This window comes from Prenolepis imparis, unplaced genomic scaffold (assembly GCF_030444845.1).
Source record: "Prenolepis imparis isolate NDT839.2.m4 unplaced genomic scaffold, iyPreImpa1.0 SCAF_9, whole genome shotgun sequence".
Classification (NCBI taxonomy): Eukaryota; Metazoa; Arthropoda; class Insecta; order Hymenoptera; family Formicidae; genus Prenolepis; species Prenolepis imparis.
This window is the reverse complement of record NW_028141167.1, coordinates 9709011-9726700: the sequence shown is the minus strand read 5'-3', so window position 1 is coordinate 9726700 and position 17690 is coordinate 9709011. Positions and strand designations below refer to the sequence as shown.

Here is a 17690-nt window from a genome sequence, read left to right as displayed (position 1 = left end):
AATATTCGCAAGGCAAAGTACATCCATTACATATCAGTATATATTGAGATATCACACGAATGGTATCTCACGATTTTCCGACGTCGAAATTGAGTAAAGTTCGTCAGCGAAATGGATTATCCTCTAATAATTACGATTTCTGTCGGTTGCTGTTCAGTTGTCTACGCTTTAATAAGATACTATTCATCTAAAAGGACTAAACTGATAGAGTTATCGGAAACTTGGTGGACGCCCGGTACCGAAAACTCTGTCAGCAACGATGTCAGACCATACGGGATCATTTTCTCCGAAGAGGTAATTCGTTGTTAATCAATATTCGATTGGACACAATTACAAGCTGATTTAATAGGAAAGCTCGAATTAATTAAGCGATTAAACAGAAATTATTATTTCTAGCTAGTGAAAGATTTGAAGTATCGATTAATGCATACTAGATCTCTGACACTGCCATTGAAAGATGTTGCCTGGAATTATGGCACTAACACGAATGCTTTAAGCAAATTTTTAAATTACTGGGCAGATGATTACAATTTCCAGGAACGTCAAAAATTTATAAATCAGTATTCACATTTTAAAACTAATATCCAAGGTAAAGAATACACATAATTATTTTAATAGAAAAATTAAAGTAAATCATTCTTTTATATCAGTATTTTTTGTATAGCTTATTGTTTTCAAAATTTAATCTTGAAATAATGAAAATTAATAATTACTAATGTCTCGTATTCAAAATATTATTAAGATATAATATATATATTTTACATATATATTTAAAAAAAAAATATATATATAATATATATTTGAAAACTCTCCAAGAGTTGGTCTCTCTGAGATTTTATGTGGAAAATCAATGAGAAAATAATATCTATTCTAAATTGACTATTCTACTAAAGATATGTAATATAATAAATATATTCATTTGCATTTGGAATGTATTTTTTTAATATTGGCAATATTTAATTAAGAACAAAAAGCGCGCACGTAACATTATAAATATGATCGTACTACTATAAAAAAATATTATATAAAATAGATTTTAATTTTATTCAAATAAAATAATTTTAATTGCATGAAAATTATAGTGGAAAAATTCGAACACGAAAATATTAAAGCTAAAATATTCTCAAAGTTATATAAGCGTTTATTATAAAGATAAATGTCGTTCAATCGTAAGCAATTTAAATTCGTAAAGCAAAATGGACGGATTTTAAGGCCGTATATAATTATACATCTGCGTTAATTGTGCCAATTACATCATTAATTAATACAACTAATTTTGATTTCTCTATTGCATGACTAACGTTACAATTTTCAGTTCGTTATCAGTAAAAGCCGCGTAGCAATAAATTAGAATTTAAATCTTCTATGTACATACTGATAAAGAGAGAGAGAGAGAGAGAGCCTAGTGATATAAAGTTAATGACTATTCAAAGATCTAAGAAGGACATTCTATATATAAATACCTCGTCTTACTCATTCGTCTATTATCGCTACATCATGATTGTCTTTCAACATTTTATTGAACTTTGAACTATATAAATTATATTATAACTACATTAAATTATATATGTATAAATTACTATTATTCTGCATTTAATAAAACAGGATTGGATATACACTTCATTCGCGTAAAACCTAATAATGCGGGGGAAAAACGAGTTTTGCCGCTGCTACTCTTACACGGATGGCCCGGATCTATAATGGAATTTTATAAAATCATACCTTTATTGACGACACCGAGACCAGAGTACGATTTCGTATTTGAAGTGATAGCGCCTTCCTTGCCTGGATTCGGTTTCTCCGACGCAGCTACGATACCTGGCCTCTCCTACATACAAATGAGCATGGTTTTTAAAAATCTCATGTTAAGGCTCGGTTTCGATAAATTTTATATACAGGGCGGCGATTGGGGCGCGCTTATTATCACCGCTATGTCGACTCTGTTCCCCCAACAGTAAGATAACGAATTCTCTCAAATTTTATTCATTAACAATAATAAGCCCAAAGATTCCCAGCATCGATATATGAAAGTATTGTGTAATTTGTAGCGTGCTGGGTATGCATTCCAACATGTGCACGGCAATGAGACATGGAGCTATAATAAAACAAGCGGTGTGCCAGTATCTTTCTTCCTTTTTGCCTTGGACAAATAAAACACAACAAACCGAGAAAGAACGAATATTTTCATACAAAAGTGTCCTATTAGAAACTGGATACTTCCATATCCAAGCTACAAAACCGGATACAGTTGGTACGTATTGCAATGTAATTATACATACAAAAAAATAATTAATTTTTTATATATTTTGTTGAATAAAAATTATCTTTAACATTGTGTTTGTTATCGTGTTTCAGGGGTAGGTTTAAACGATTCACCAGCTGGTTTGGCAGCGTATATTATCGAGAAATTTTCGACCGGTACGAATCAATCTTATAAATCCAGGGAGGACGGTGGATTTTTGGATAAATTTACATATGACGAGTTGATTGATAATTTAATGATTTATTGGGCATCCGGTAGCATTACTACAGCGATGAGAATATACGCCGAAATGTTTACCAAGTCGAATTTACTATTGGGAAAACTCGTAAATTCGTACGTATAACAAATATGATTATTTTTCTCGCGATCATTTATTAATATAACAATCCTATAGTTTTTATATCGCTATATACTGATATCATTGTAACACGATGATCTCGTAATAAGCTGTAAATATTAAAATAAGTTATAGATATTAAAATTAAAAATATCAAAATTAATTAATAAATTAAAAGGAATAAATAATGAATTAAAATAATTAAATTATTAATATTAAAATTAAAATATTTTTACAGAACTGTGGTAAAAGTTCCCGCTGCGTGCGCGCAATTTCCTCAGGAAATTCAGGAGCAATCTCCAAAATTACTCAGAACGCGATACGTGAATCTTTTACGCGTTACTAAAATGCCTCGAGGTGGTCATTTTGCAGCATTTGAGGAGCCTGAATTGCTTGCAAATGATATATGGGCTTCTATTGATGAGATGGAAGTGTGGAACAAAAATCATAATAAAAATTTGTGATTTCATTTATCACGCATATACACTTCAAACTTGTATTTTCGGATTTTTGGAAAATTTTTAAAAAAGAATTAAAAGAGAAATGAATATAAGAGATTACTATATGTAATAAAAAAGAAGGAACAGCGTAGAGAAAATATCAGAGAAAAGTCTGTATCAAAAATTTATGCAATTTGCCATTCATGTTTTTCCATAGATAGATATATATGGATTTTCATAAGATATATATATATATATAAACTATATATATAATTATTCCTTATATATGTTAGTTGTTAAGCTTCTACTTTCTATTTTATAAAATAGCAACATGCGTATATCTTGTAGTATAGGTTATTAATGTAGTATAGGTTATCTAATGTTTTATATGCAGAATATAAAAATAATATACCTTTTTAGCAGGGAAAAATTATGCATATTTGATGAAAAACATGTGTATTAATAGAAAACTATGTTTCAATAATTGGAATCATAAACAAAAAACTGAATAAATAATGTTATACTTACATGCATTTTTGTAGTACATCTCATTTTGGTTTTGTATGATTTTGTATGATTTTGCTATTCTCTTCTCCAATTTTGTCTATATATTCTATCTCTAATATGATATACGTCTGAGATATATTTTATATATATATATATATATACACTTCAAAAGTTTTTTCGTATTATACACAGCACGTAACATTATAAACAGAATTCTGATAAAAATTATCAACTTGATAACGATAGAGAAAGTTAAAAATATGTATAAACTTGATAACGCGATAAGTCAAGAATGTACAAATCTTATTAGAGCGGGAAACGAGAAACCAGCCAACTAGCACTACGAACATAAACTATAAAAATACTAGTGCGTCTGTGGACACTATTTTTTGTACATACTAGAGTGTGTTCGGAAATCCTACCCCTAGAGTAACTAGCGTTTAATCGACCAATCAGATTCCACCCTTTCTCGTGTGACGTACGAGAGATAGAGACCCTCTAGGGTCTTCAATGAGAGATAACGCAATGTTGGCAGCTCTGCCTTTAGCTGTCAACAGCTACCTATCTGTCACAATACAAACATGGCGACGATGATGCCCGTTTAAAGAGATAGCGACGCGTTTTTACTACCCTTTTGCTACGACTTGAAACTTTATTGTTATCGGCGATAACGGAAGTGAATCATGGGCAATGCCGACACAAAGTTGAATTTCCGAAAGGCCGTGGTGCAATTAACGTCGAAAACTCAGGTAAACAAAAAAAAAGCTGCTTGTTTATCTGCCTGATCAGATGATCGGTTGACAGATCGATAGGGGAGCAAAGTTCTTTTAACGAAATTGTCGATCAAAGAGAGAATTGTCATGAATTCAGCTAAAAAGTCTACATTTTTATCATTACGTTTATATTAAGTTTGTGATTGAGCTTACGATTAAAAATACTAATTAGTGGAAATATATTACTATTTTCTTCTACAAGAAACAAAAAATTTAAGAGGGCATTCTCGAATATGGCTATTTATTATTAGTAATATATTAGAAAAGTTCTATTTCTCTCTTTTAAAATATTTAAATTATATATATATATATATATATAAAATTATATAATTTTTATTTAAAAATTACAACGTATCAATATTTATATCTATTGTATATTAATAGGTGATTGATACATCGGACGATATTTTCTGGGATCAGTTCTGGTCTGAAAATGTGACTAACGTTCAGGACATCTTTACTTTAATCCCAGCTCCTGAGATTCGTATATTAAGAGAAGAAGCGCCTTCTAATTTGGCCACTTTATGTTACAAAGCAGTTGAAAAATTAGTTCAGGCAGTGGACAGTAGCTGTAGAACTCAACGGGAACATCAAACCGTCTTGAACTGCTGTCGTTTGCTGACACGTGTATTACCTTACATATTTGAAGATCCTGATTGGAAAGGCTTCTTCTGGTCTAGTTTACCTGGCAAAGATGATGACGAGAGTTTGCCACTGGCACATTCTCTATTGAATGCGATTTCTGTAAGAAATAATTAAAGTAGATAATTGAATATTCTATAAAGTATATATATACTTAAAAATTAATTAATGATAAATTTGATTAATATTTTTTTACATGATATACGAAAACTTATCCTGAATAATGTATGTTTTTGTTTTAGGATTTGTTGTTTTGTCCTGATTTTACAGTAGCTGCAAATAGAAAATCAGGCCCGGTGAGTCTCTAATTAGTTGTTGGAGTTTCGATAATAAAAAGAAAAGGCGGAATGCATCGATTACGCACCGCTTATCTTTCCAGGACAAAGTCGACGAATTGCAATCGATAGATAGCTGTGAATATATATGGGAAGCGGGAGTGGGTTTCGCGTACTCGCCACCGAGATATCCTATTCTGGACTCTAATCGCACGGAATTGCTAAAACTCTTGTTGACATGCTTTAGCGAAACCATGTACAATCCGCCGATGGATTTGACAGTCACGCCGAATAAATGGATTCAACATTTGACCAGCAGTGAAAACAGGTAATTCATCTCTCTGATTAATTACTAATTATTACACTAATCACATAATATATTTAATGTACATACTCTTATTATCAGTTATATTTTTACTTACAATATATCATAGTTTATATTATATATATTTTTTATTGATATATATTTTTGTTAACAATTAACGATTATTTATCAACTTTACATGATTGTTCGCAGACACGCATTGCCGATGTTTACCTCGCTGTTAAATACGGTATGTGCGTACGATCCTGTTGGTTATGGGGTACCATACAATCATTTGCTGTTTACCGATTCGCTGGAACCGCTGGTCGATGTCGCGCTACAAATCCTGATTGTAACATTGGATCACGATACTACTGGCGGGGCACCATTAGAAGAGGGGGTAGTTGGAGACAATTTGTTCATTAATTATCTGAGTCGAATTCATCGCGATGAAGGTGAATTTTGTAATATTTTATCTAGTTTAATATATTTATATATTCTAGATTTTTTTTATTTGCTCCAATTCTTTGCTCAATTTAGAATCAGTTTTTCCATAGCAAAATTATTTTTCCACAACACTTTTAATATCCAGTTTTTCCAATATTTCTCTGTGAGATTAGACAGTGAATAGTTCTATACAAAATAATACATATCTGAAATTAAACGAGAAATAAAATGTTGATTTCTTATATTCTAAAGATTTTGTAATTTACATATATTACGTATTTTCACAAAGAAGATTTTTAATTATTCATAATTAAGAAAATTATTAAAATTTTGAAACTTATAAAGTATAATCAACTTTTAAATGGAGAACGAACTTGTACAAATGCAAAAAGATGCAGAGAGATTTGAGTGTATTATAAAAAAAAATGGAAATATTTTTTTCTTTTGTAGATTTCCAATTTGTCTTAAAGGGAATAACCAGACTGTTGAATAATCCACTGATGCAAACATATCTGCCAAATTCGACCAAGAAAGTGCATTTTCACCAAGAATTGCTGGTTTTCTTCTGGAAGATGTGCGACTACAACAAGAAGTTCTTATATTATGTATTAAAGAGCTCGGACGTTCTCGAAGTCCTCGTGCCGATTCTTTATCATTTAAACGATTCGCGCGCCGATCAATGTAAATTTTTATTCTCTATTTTTTTTCACTTATTTATTTACATCGATGATTCAATTCAATATCAAGGAATTTTAAAAATAATTTTATATGAAATATGTTTGTAAGAAATAATATTCTTTAAAGATAATATATATAATACGAACAATATCTTTGACAAGTATAGAGGCGTAATTAATTTGATTGTTTTTTTAAAGTTATATTTTAATTATAGATAAATAAAACATTAATGTTTTCTTTGGAGGAAATATTTTTAAAGTATCTGAAGATTGAATTGAAGCAGCAATTTGTTAATGTGAATTATATCATTTTTAATTTTTTTTAATTAGTTAACTAATTGTCTACTTCTTAGTTTTCCCAATTTTTCAGCACGAGTTGGTTTGATGCACATTGGTGTGTTTATCTTGCTTCTTTTGAGCGGAGAACGCAATTTTGGAGTGAGGTTGAATAAACCATACACAGCTACAGTGCCTATGGACATCCCAGTTTTTACAGGTATGACAACGTGTCATTCGTATTATATTATCTTCGATAATTTTAAGAAATAATCAGATTTTTTAATTGCTTTAGTGTAAAAATGCATAATAGTGTCTGATCATCTTTTCGATTGTAGTGTCAATCATTGTAAATATACATTCGTTTTTTAAATTTAATTTCTTTATCAAATTTTCATTATCTTTATATTAAGTTTTTAATTTTTTAGTTTTTTATATTTTACATATAGTTGAATGCATATACAATATATGAAGAACATATTTTTTAACATTTTTTGTTTCGAGAATAATTTTTTCACGCAATTTCTAGCTACAGTTTTGTAAATGAATTTTATAACGCATTTAAATTGTTAATGCCAAAGAATGCAATTTTTCTCTTTGTTTCAGGAACGCATGCTGACCTTTTAGTTACTGTATTCCACAAAATTATCACAACTGGTCATCAGAGACTGCAACCATTATTCGACTGTCTACTGACAATTCTAGTCAACGTTTCACCGTATCTCAAAACCTTATCCATGGTGGCCAGTACAAAACTGCTGCATCTCTTGGAAGCATTTAGTACGCCATGGTTCCTTTTCTCAGCACCCACCAATCACCACTTGGTGTTCTTTCTGCTCGAGATCTTTAACAATATTATCCAGGTAATGTGTTCGCATATAAAATGCTCTTTTACTAAACATATACAATCAATTTTTCTCAGTCGCATATAGAAAACGTTTCAAAATAAGTAAAATCGATATCATAGCTAAAATTTGGAACAAACCTTTCTTTTATTAAGTTTGCAATTCACTTCTCAACACACTAGCTTATAATTTTCATGTATTCTTACTATATGGAATATCAGTATATCAAGAAAGAAGGTGATGTGTATCGGAGTTCTGTATGGCATATTCTATTCTATCGTTTACGTTACTTTCTGGGTTTTCAGTATCAATTCGATGGGAACAGTAATTTAGTCTACACTATAATACGCAAGCGGCAAGTGTTTCACGCGCTCGCAAATCTACCCAGTGATTGCAACACGATCGCAAAGTCTCTCAGCAAGAGGCAACGTCGTCACATGCCTGCAAGTACGTCCAACGAGAACGTCAGCGAAACCACGATGGAAGGATCGCATCCTGCGCAACCCGCCGAACCTGGTACTTTGAAGGCGTCTCTATTGGAAACTCCTGGTGAATACTCTTCATTGTACCTAGTCTCGCAATTAAGTTCAAATGTTTTTCAGACTATTTACGATATATCATATATGTAAAATTTAAACCTTCAATCTTCATATATTATAATTTCAAACGTATTGATCGCAGGTATCGAGAACATGACGGAGAAAGAATCAGCGCATCCATTGAGCCCGTCAGCCAGCGTTGATATTGATAAATCTATCGGTAATCGATCGGAAAGCAAGACGGATATCGCGGAGGAATCGATGAATGCGACCAAAAATTCTGTGGTTCCGGTAAGAAATAGAGAAACAAAAATTAATATCGATAATGATATTAATAAAAGGTTGCTTGACGCGCAGAAGGGTGGCATCCGGGTGGCCGAACAAGCGAACGCTAATGTGGACAACATGAAACAATGGGTGCCGTCCAGCGACTGGGTCTGGCAATGGAAGAGCAAGCTTCCGTTGCAAACTATTATGCGACTGCTTCAAGTCCTTGTGCCGCAAGTCGAGAAGATCTGTATCGACAAGTGAGTATTTATTAATACCTTTTAATCATACACTTGACTTATTATCAATAACTATTTAATTTATTCTTTTATTTTCCTTTTTTATCTTGATACAATCTATTTAATTCAATAATAAAATATAGTCAAATCTGAATTATATATATATATATATATATATATATATATATATATATATGTATATATTATCTTAATTATTATCCTTTTACACAAATATGTCTCATATTCTTTTATCATATATTGCGAATAATTAAAACATTTGTAAATTAAATAAACATAAATCGAAAATTGTTTCAAAGTTTAAGTGCTTTCTCTCATTAATAGTTAGAGAATTTTCGGTCCAAGAAGCAACGCTTGTATCATTTTCACTTATATATTCTCTTTTATTGATCTTATTATTAGGGGACTGACAGACGAGAGCGAGATCTTGAAGTTCCTGCAACACGGCACCCTGGTCGGCCTATTACCAGTTCCGCATCCTATCCTCATCAGGCGGTATCAGGCTAACGCCGGTACGACTGCATGGTTTCGCACGTATATGTGGGGCGTTATATATCTAAGAAATGTTGAACCTCCTATATGGTACGACACGGATGTCAAGCTATTCGAGATCCAGAGGGTTTAGGTCAGCGAGAGATGCGTTTGCGCTCGAAATACTATTTTATTGGCAGTGCGCAGAAAGGTAAGTCTCGTCGAACTCATTATTATATTACGATACAGAGTCGTTCCTATAAACATTAATTAAATTTTCAAGAATAAAGAGTGTCACTCGCTTTTGTGTAAGAACTCGAAGAGATATCAATATAATTTTTTCTCATGCGTTTAAAATAAATGAGTTAAAGTAAAAAGATAAGTAGAAATTTAAAATATAAATTTCTTCGAGATCTTAGAAAAATATTTAGAGACCATTAGAATTTCAATTGATTGAAATTCAACTAATTTAAACTCTTTTGAAATTATTTAAATGATTGGATTTAAATAATCTCTAAAAAAATTGTAACAATTTTCTCAAATACATTTTTATATATAATAAACAAGAAACGGAAAGAATTAGAATTGTCAACTTGTGTTTATGCAAATAGACAACGAGATAAAGAGCGGCGAACATCAGTGCACGCTTCATCTCGTTTCTGATTACTTTTTACACGGCAAGAGTCTCCAAAGTACTTTCATCTTGATGTAACATATGTGAATCGCAAGATTGTAAGCGTATTTACAATCGACACATCATATGATTTATTCTTATTATTATATCCAGAAGACTGTAATTTCTCGTTTGTATCATAGTAATAATATGTACCGTTAGTTATAGTGTGGAAAAGACGTATATCGTCGGTCTTAAGGAAAAATACACTAATTAAATTAGTCTAGCAGATAATGAGAAAAGCGCGATGACTATAAATAAAAATTTATATTTTTAACTTTGCTTTTGCATTTGGCATTTTTAAATATATTTATATATATATGTATATACATTTCGCAATTATAAATTATTTATACTTTACATTCTCTACATGCTTTATCTCATTAATATTCTGAATGATGAGAAATGAATATTTAAAAAATATTTTATGATTATTTTCAAGAAAAGAATCTTCGATACGATTGTTCATTAAGACCAACGATATCGTAAGACTCAATTATCATTAACGGAGCTGGCTAATCCATATTTCGCGATGTGTACATAAAGTTACGTTTTACGGGGGAAAAAACTTTTATTCGCATTTGTGCACATCGTATATTCCGCTATGTACAACTGTAAAGATAAACTGATAAGATAAACGCGAAGATCACACGTTTATTTATAATTGAATGAATACTTGAACTTCACTTCGCTTTCGCGAAAAATATAATGTATCTGTAACCATAAGTTGAGCGAACACTTTCGGGTTTGCTCTTATTATACTCATTACGACACCACGTGGCCTTTCTTCTTTCTTTCACGAGCGCGAGTTTATTTTTAGAAGAATGTAAATAATAAGAGCAGGCCCAATGTGAAAAAGAAAAAATGATTTTTTTGAACTTTTTGAAACTTTGTGCGCGGCAAATCGACTTGCGATTTTCTTAAATTGTAACGCAGAAAACTGATTTTAAATCTATCTGCTCTTTCTAGTTGCACTCTCTTAGACATTCCATGATTCGAGATAAAATGAATGGATATTCAGGCATGCGAGATGATAAATCCAAGAAATGGCCATAAATATCATTTTAGGAAAAAAGAAGAAAATAGCAAGAGAAATAAAAATATTCGAATTTTTAGGATTTTTAGAATTTACTTTTAAATAATTTTAGATAGAAACAGGAAGTTGTTTTCTCAAGTGCAGTTAGAAAGGACTATGATTTTTGTACATTATAGTACAATTATGATTTGTAGTAACGAAAAACGTTCACAAAATACGAGATCTCACATCAGTATGTATTATATGTACTTGTCCTTAAATATATACAGAGTTATGACATAAAGAATCATTTACAGGCGTGCATACACACATTTTCTTTCTTTCTTTCTTCTCTTTCTTTCTCTCTCTCTCTCTCTCTCGCATTCTTGGGGGGAAAAAGAAATATAAAATCGTATTACATTTCACGCTCGTAGCTTGCTAACATTGTCATAAATTATCGCGAAACGCCGCATGCTTACGTATTGTTCGTCGTGAAGCCACGAGATTGAGATCGTACGTGTATATGATATTCGGTAACGTTCGTGCACGTTTGATGAACAGGTCGTTGAACACCTGCTTGAAAACTGAAACTTGTACGTCAAACGTGCCTATTATTAGCTGCTTATTGTAAGTAACGGCGATCGAGTCGTGCGTTTTGCAAACTCGATACGTCGACTCGAATCGCATGTTTAAATTTGTGCGCTTCTCTTCTTTCATATCGTGAGTGTCTGTGTGTCTGTGTATGTCTGTATGTCTGTACGTGAGTAACAAGAATAGTCCTCTCCATCCTATAGTATAAGTGACTCATGAAAGTAACGAGGTAATCGAACGTAATGATTCAGCGAATTCTTGGAATAATTATATGTATTTAAGGAAGTCTTAAGAACCGGAAGAATCAATAAAATCGATAAAATCAAATAAGATCGATCGAGTTTGCGCTGTGTGGCGCCAAGCTAAAGCTAAGCCAAATATATCACACAGTATCTCGTAGTATAAAAAGATTAAAATACAGTTTACCCGCACCAAACGTAATTAAATTCGGTGGTGGAGCGCGGCTCCTCTCCCCCACTATAATGCCCACTAGAAAATATAGCTACGCGAACTTCTTTTTCCGAATCTCTCGATCTCCCGTTGTGTTGTCGATGTGTTATCGTCGATTGCATTCCTATCACAGACGTGAAAATTAATCCTAATCCTAAAGAGAATCGATTTGCGCCGCCTCTTGCGAGTGTAAGCGGAGACACGAGAATGTCGCGAAGGAAGAAAGATATTTTGGACGAGTCCGTCCTTGAAGAATTTCACGCTGGTCCGGCGATTTCATCGCATACCTTGTCGTAACTGGGCGGCGGCGCCTCGTCCGAGAACGTAGGTGGCAGCGGCGGTATCAGGATGGCGATGTGATAAGGTGGCGGCGGTGGGTTCTGTCTCACTGCCGTCGTCGTTGTCATTCTGCCGACGACGGTCTCGCCGATACCGGACGCGTTCGTCAAGGCGGCCAGGTGGTCCTCCTGCATGCGAGCATTGTGCTCCGGTCGACTGCCGTGGTGATAATGGCTTTGATCGTGGCGCCGGCAGAAGATCGAGTACAGACATGCCGACAGCAGTAGTATCAGCAGCCCGCAGAACATGAGTATCTCCAAGCCTGGCCCCTGATTAACGCAGAAATAATTAATTAGCAAAAAAAGTAAAAAAATGGAAAAGAATTGTAAATCGCAAATTTCTTTAAAAAATTTACATAATAAAATTTCCTAATGAAGCTTTTCGAACTTATAAAATTCTTTTAATATAAGAAGCTTACCCTATAACCGAAGTAGAACTTAGCGGCCGCCACGAAACCCGTCGCTAAGACGAACGTGATCCAGACGGCACAACGCAGTCTGTAGCCAGCCAGTTCAGCGTCGCTGAATTCAAAGAAGCCCAGTAGATTTCTGTTGGTGCCGTTCGCACCAGTCGTGTTAGATAGAATCAGTTGATTGTTGCTGGCGTCGGTGACGTTGCTGCGAACAATGCGTTAAACCAGAGACGGTTTAATACAGCCAGCCATAATTTCATTAAAACTCAAAGGCAAAATCGAGGGCGAATCTCTTATAAGTGATCTTTCCGCTGATAGATATGTATAAGTGAGTCACCCTGTGTATAAGAAGAGCATGTTCCTCTCAGAATGTCTCCTCTCTTTCTCTCTCTTTTTCTTAGTGTAGACCTTTTTGTGTTTTCATTAATTACTTGGGGATGTTGTTCAGCTGAGCGAGTTGGGCGGCGCTGAGCGACGACGACGAACGGTTCTCGTTGTGGATTCGCGCGGATGACGTCGTCGTCGTGGTCGACCGGGCGACGATGCTTCGGCAGGAATTATTGGTATTACTAGGCCCGGCTGACGATGCGTTTCCGGCTGCGAAGTTACCTGTGAGGCCCTGAAATCGACGCACCGGAGTCACCATTTGCCTGAGCTCGCCGCCGCGCCGACATTGGCCTGTGAAGATTAGTAAAAATAAATGAAGCGATTGATAGAGAAATAAATCAGTATAGATATGCGATATTTTCTGAAATTTTTTCTTAGTTTTTCTTCAATTCGTTTATTCATTAAAGCTTATCTTTATTTAATTTATTGTATAAAATTATCTCAAAATGATTCCTAAATTGTTCCTGAATGCGATATGATGGGGATAAAAACCCTTAACATAATTAAAGTAAGATTTGTAATACACATATGTAAATCAGAATTATAATACATTATGATCGTATACTTTATCGTTAGCATCTCTTATCTTATACATATTCCTTTATTAGTATATTTTTGGTAACAGAGAATGTTGAATTTATACTGCTTTTTAGTTGTAATTATACACTTACTGCGTGTTTTGGGCACAGGTGTGGCGGGGTATCGGCGGCCGGTGAAGCCGTAGTACCTGCCCGCCGGTTTGTTGATCCAGAAGTGCATCAGGATATCGCTGTGCAGCGAGCTCAGAGATTCATCGTTGCCTAATAACAATCATAAACCTGATCATGTAGTCACAATACAGCTGTTTCATAGCTTTTATGGAAGAAGAGAGACAATTTGATAGAGACAATTTGATTAATTAGTGCACGATATTCCAAATTGTTGGCAAAGAAAGGAAATAGGATTTTTAAATTGCGAATCCTCTATTGACTCTCCTTGAATAAAATGATATCAAATATGAATATATAAGTGTCTTTTTATCCCTGCTATGCTCAGGAAAATCTTTGGGAAATATTTTAACAGACATGAACATTTTCTTTCCATCAAGACATCTCTTCTCCATCTTTATTTACATATGCCTAAAAATTATGATTTAGAAGAATTTTAGAATCAATTCTATATATAATTATTTACCCGGTGATGCTTTCGAACTAATACGCAGTTTATGCAAAATGCTTCTCCAAGATCTTCAATGCACTTTCCTGCATTTCGAGATTAGCTCCAGACCTCATTGCACATGTATCTCGAGTAGATGTGTTGTATTGGCCTCTTATATATACTGCTCATCGTCTTTTACGAGTGTTATCGTCATTCATTAGATCCATTTTTCATCTTAAGATTGTCACGCTTGTTGTTCTCTGAAAAACAAACCATTTGTTAAATAAAACAATAAAGTGACTGATGTTTTTTTCTCAAACTTGGAAGCAAAATTTCTGAATATTATATAGCCAAAAATAAAAAATAAAGTTAATGACTCGAAAAATATACATTATACATATTTATTTGATATATGAAGATATTGCAAAACATATTGTCATATCTAAGTTATTATATCCAAGTATTATTTCTATTTCAAATTTTCGTTTGATAAAATTTTACATTATATGTACATATATTCTTGTGGGAGAGAGAAAAATATTTCAAAAGAGAAAGATAAAATATAATGAAAAGATGTAGAAAAAGAAAAATAAATTTCTCAGCAGTTATATTTAAAATATAATTGCATATTTAAAAATGCTATCGAGATAAACAATATGCAGACATATTCAGAGAGAATAAAAGTTATAAGAGGAAAATATTAGAAAGTGCAAAGAGAAAGTAAAAAGAGAATATATGGACCTGATACCGTCTATTACTTGATCCGTTACTTTTCAGCCAAACTTTCTGCATTAAAAATAAAAATAATTCAGAGATCCTGACTGAAGAAAGAGAGAGAGAAGAAAAGGGAGAAAATTCCTCTATTAATAGAAAATATACAAAAAAAAATAAAAGCCGAGGAAGACACGCTTGCTTCGCTTTCTCGAAGAAAAAGCGTACACTTGTCACTCACTTGTGTATCTCATTCCTCATTCAACATTTCCTCTCCATCAACGTGTCACGGGAGAAATCAAACATCTTGTTTGTACATCGAACTCTTCGATCTACTTATCCGTTTGACATTTCGGAGACGCGACGAGATACGAGATGAAATCCGTGCTTATATACGCATATGTGTGTATATATATACATATATATATCTTTCTACGCTCTCACTTTTTCTCTCGTCCTGTCGAAACTGCACATCTTCGCCTCGTCCCCTTCGCCTCTCTTCCTCATCACCTTTTCGAGGACCGCGAGAGACCGCTCTTTTTCGTATAGTTTTTAAATTGGAAAAACACACTTGAGACGCAGACAGCCGCGGAGATGACGCGCGTCAATAATAGACACCTATTTCTCGCGCGAGACTTGACGCGAAGCAGAAGCTGCAGCAGACGCTTGTTCGCCGGCGACGGCGCGTAAGTGCGCGCGAGCACGAAACGTCACGATTTTGACGGCTGTGTATCGAAATGGGAATAAAAATTACAACAACATGGCGCGACCAATCGGACTCGTCCATTCTCGACGTGTCTGTTCCTTTTCGCTCGCGCTTCTTCGCCTTCCGGGATCCACGCGACATTCGAAAATATAAATAATATATCTATCTCTCGTTTTTCGAATGTCAAAATTTATGTAAATTGCAAGAAAAAAAAAAGAAACGAAAAAATTCAATGCCTTGTGCATTGTCATTAATTATTTTCTTCATATGAACGATAAGAAGTATATGGATGATGACATTAGGTTAGGTTAGGTTAATTTTGTGGAGGCATAAAAATTGCTCCCTAAAAAGGGGCTTCGAGAAAATGTTATTCACGATCGAGAGATATATGATTGGCACAGGTTCGCGATACTTGCGACGATGTTTTTCGAAAACTGTCGATGCTTCGAAGCTTGAGTCGCAAGAATTTATGCTGCATTCCAATGACAGTTTTACATCGATACGTCGAGAAGATCAGAAATCTCTGAAGATCGCCATCCTGGGTGCACCGAATGCTGGGAAAAGCACCCTCGTTAATCAACTTATTAAGAGATCGGTAAACAAGCATCACAAATTATATTTTTGTTATCTCTTTCTTTCTATTTGCACGAGGAAGATTTAAAGATTATCGGATCTTATCAGAATTTATTATAAAATAAAGTATATTGTTTCTATTTTTATCTTATATCTATTCGTCTATTTTATTTTTTATATTATCTATTATTATAATTTATAATTTCTCTGTATATCTCTTTTTCTTCATCTTTTTTTAAATAGATATGTCCTACATCTTCCAAAGTGCATACCACGCAGAAGAAAGCAGATGCAATTTATTGCGAAGGTGATACTCAATTAATATTTATGGATACACCTGGTGTGGTTTCCACGACTGAATCTAAACGATACAACTTATCCGGTACGTTTATAAACGATCCAAAAGATTCCTTGGCAGCAGTGGATATTGTGGGGCTTGTGCAAGATGCACAGAATGTATACACTAGAGACAAAATCAATCCAAATATATTGGAAATATTGACTGAGAAGATATTAAAAGAGACTCCCATGATTCTGATTTTTAATAAAGTGGATAAATTGAGAAAGAAACAGGTGCTACTGCAACTTGTGAACACTGTGGCCAAGAAGAAGGACTCTTTGAAGTTCTCCGATATATTTATGGTATCTGCTTTGACCGGAGATGGCATCGATGACTTGAGGGTAAATACATTTATAAATGATTAGATGCATATAATGTAACATAAACAATTATTTTTGGTAATCAACATGTTTTAATTACTTAAAAACTGTAAAATACAAACCATTGTGTTTTGCAGACTTATCTACTGGATTCGGCTAAGCCGCGAAGCTGGCAATATGAAGAATACATATACAGTGATCACAAGTGCGAGGATATAATACAGCAGACAGTGCGTGCGAAACTGATGGACATTCTACCACATGAGGTTCCATATTCCTTGAATGTGAAATTAGAACATTTTGAGCCAGGACCTGACGATAATATTATGGCAATGGTGATTATTGCATGTCCCAAAAAGAATATCGGTAGACTCTTATTGCGCAACAATAAAACATTTGGCAGTAGAATAAAACAAGTCGCTGTTATGTCAGAACAGGAATTGCGTCATGCCTTTCGAACACCAGTGAGATTGAGGCTAATCGTGAACTTCCCAACATAATTCAATCTGTATTTGTAAAATAAAGTTATTTGTAAAATAAAGTTGATAATTACAGAGTCGAATTAAAGTATAATTTTCATTAGCTTCATTTTTTCCATCTAAAAGAAGGTTTTTCCATTTTCTTTTTATGAAAAGCTTAATAGCTAGTGAATCAGATTAGTCTGAAACGAAATTTAATAAATAAATAATATTTATTAAAAATGATATCTATTAAAT

The 17690-nt window shown here is 33.6% G+C and overlaps 4 protein-coding genes and 1 long non-coding RNA gene across 8 annotated transcripts; 3 read left to right on the top strand and 2 right to left on the bottom strand.

Annotated features, from left to right (window-relative positions):
- Positions 1-29: 29 nt before the first annotated feature.
- Positions 30-3069, top strand: LOC145940471 (juvenile hormone epoxide hydrolase 2-like). The gene is made up of 6 exons (XM_083045658.1): positions 30-294; positions 397-589; positions 1606-1954; positions 2049-2251; positions 2356-2596; positions 2839-3069. The coding sequence occupies exons 1-6, from the start codon at positions 112-114 to the stop codon at positions 3062-3064; spliced, it is 1395 nt and encodes a 464-aa protein (XP_082901784.1). The 5' UTR covers positions 30-111; the 3' UTR covers positions 3065-3069.
- LOC145940473 (uncharacterized) lies at positions 1502-3877 on the bottom strand. The gene is made up of 2 exons (XR_014426016.1): positions 3569-3877; positions 1502-1828 (listed from the first exon to the last, which is right to left on the bottom strand). It is a non-coding gene; the product is annotated as an uncharacterized LOC145940473 (long non-coding RNA).
- A 245-nt stretch (positions 3878-4122) lies between these two features.
- Positions 4123-11315, top strand: LOC145940407 (protein HID1). 2 transcript variants are annotated; one of them, XR_014426008.1, is made up of 13 exons: positions 4123-4296; positions 4705-5064; positions 5205-5258; positions 5342-5565; positions 5755-5996; positions 6439-6669; positions 7036-7161; positions 7548-7804; positions 8092-8335; positions 8468-8616; positions 8683-8852; positions 9252-9531; positions 9932-11315. XR_014426008.1 is itself a non-coding variant. In XM_083045522.1 (12 exons), exons 1-12 carry the CDS (start codon positions 4231-4233, stop codon positions 9472-9474), a joined length of 2346 nt encoding a protein of 781 aa, XP_082901648.1. In that variant the 5' UTR covers positions 4123-4230; the 3' UTR covers positions 9475-11315. The 2 variants fall into 2 exon arrangements, 1 of the variants encoding a protein (XP_082901648.1); XM_083045522.1 differs by having other exon boundaries at positions 9252-11315.
- A 150-nt stretch (positions 11316-11465) lies between these two features.
- LOC145940410 (uncharacterized) lies at positions 11466-15713 on the bottom strand. 3 transcript variants are annotated; one of them, XM_083045525.1, is made up of 6 exons: positions 15277-15713; positions 14361-14584; positions 13859-14005; positions 13232-13478; positions 12807-13005; positions 11466-12657 (listed from the first exon to the last, which is right to left on the bottom strand). In XM_083045525.1, the coding sequence occupies exons 3-6, from the start codon at positions 13944-13946 to the stop codon at positions 12307-12309; spliced, it is 885 nt and encodes a 294-aa protein (XP_082901651.1). In that variant the 5' UTR covers positions 13947-14005; positions 14361-14584; positions 15277-15713; the 3' UTR covers positions 11466-12306. The 3 variants fall into 3 exon arrangements, with proteins under 3 accessions (XP_082901651.1, XP_082901650.1, XP_082901652.1); XM_083045524.1 differs by having other exon boundaries at positions 13859-13987; positions 15277-15711; XM_083045526.1 differs by having other exon boundaries at positions 13859-13987; positions 15480-15711.
- Positions 15714-15788: 75 nt separating this feature from the next.
- Positions 15789-17541, top strand: LOC145940408 (GTPase Era, mitochondrial). Its single transcript, XM_083045523.1, has 3 exons — positions 15789-16336; positions 16558-16995; positions 17112-17541. The coding sequence occupies exons 1-3, from the start codon at positions 16106-16108 to the stop codon at positions 17472-17474; spliced, it is 1032 nt and encodes a 343-aa protein (XP_082901649.1). The 5' UTR covers positions 15789-16105; the 3' UTR covers positions 17475-17541.
- The last annotated feature ends 149 nt before the right edge of the window (positions 17542-17690 follow it).

Coding starts and splice junctions, on each gene's coding strand:
- LOC145940471 (XM_083045658.1), top strand. CDS start 112: ATGGATTATCCTCTAATAATTACGATTTCTGTCGGTTGCTGTTCAGTT. Junction 590..1,605: donor TTTTAAAACTAATATCCAAG/GTAAAGAATACA, acceptor TTAATAAAACAG/GATTGGATATACACTTCATT. Junction 2,597..2,838: donor TTGGGAAAACTCGTAAATTC/GTACGTATAACA, acceptor ATATTTTTACAG/AACTGTGGTAAAAGTTCCCG.
- LOC145940407 (XM_083045522.1), top strand. CDS start 4,231: ATGGGCAATGCCGACACAAAGTTGAATTTCCGAAAGGCCGTGGTGCAA. Junction 5,065..5,204: donor CTCTATTGAATGCGATTTCT/GTAAGAAATAAT, acceptor TTTTTGTTTTAG/GATTTGTTGTTTTGTCCTGA. Junction 7,162..7,547: donor GGACATCCCAGTTTTTACAG/GTATGACAACGT, acceptor TCTTTGTTTCAG/GAACGCATGCTGACCTTTTA.
- LOC145940410 (XM_083045525.1), bottom strand. CDS start 13,946: ATGCACTTCTGGATCAACAAACCGGCGGGCAGGTACTACGGCTTCACC. Junction 13,479..13,858: donor ACCTGTGCCCAAAACACGCA/GTAAGTGTATAA, acceptor TAATCTTCACAG/GCCAATGTCGGCGCGGCGGC. Junction 13,006..13,231: donor CAGCTGAACAACATCCCCAA/GTAATTAATGAA, acceptor CATTGTTCGCAG/CAACGTCACCGACGCCAGCA.
- LOC145940408 (XM_083045523.1), top strand. CDS start 16,106: ATGTTATTCACGATCGAGAGATATATGATTGGCACAGGTTCGCGATAC. Junction 16,337..16,557: donor ATCAACTTATTAAGAGATCG/GTAAACAAGCAT, acceptor TTTTTTAAATAG/ATATGTCCTACATCTTCCAA. Junction 16,996..17,111: donor ATGGCATCGATGACTTGAGG/GTAAATACATTT, acceptor TGTGTTTTGCAG/ACTTATCTACTGGATTCGGC.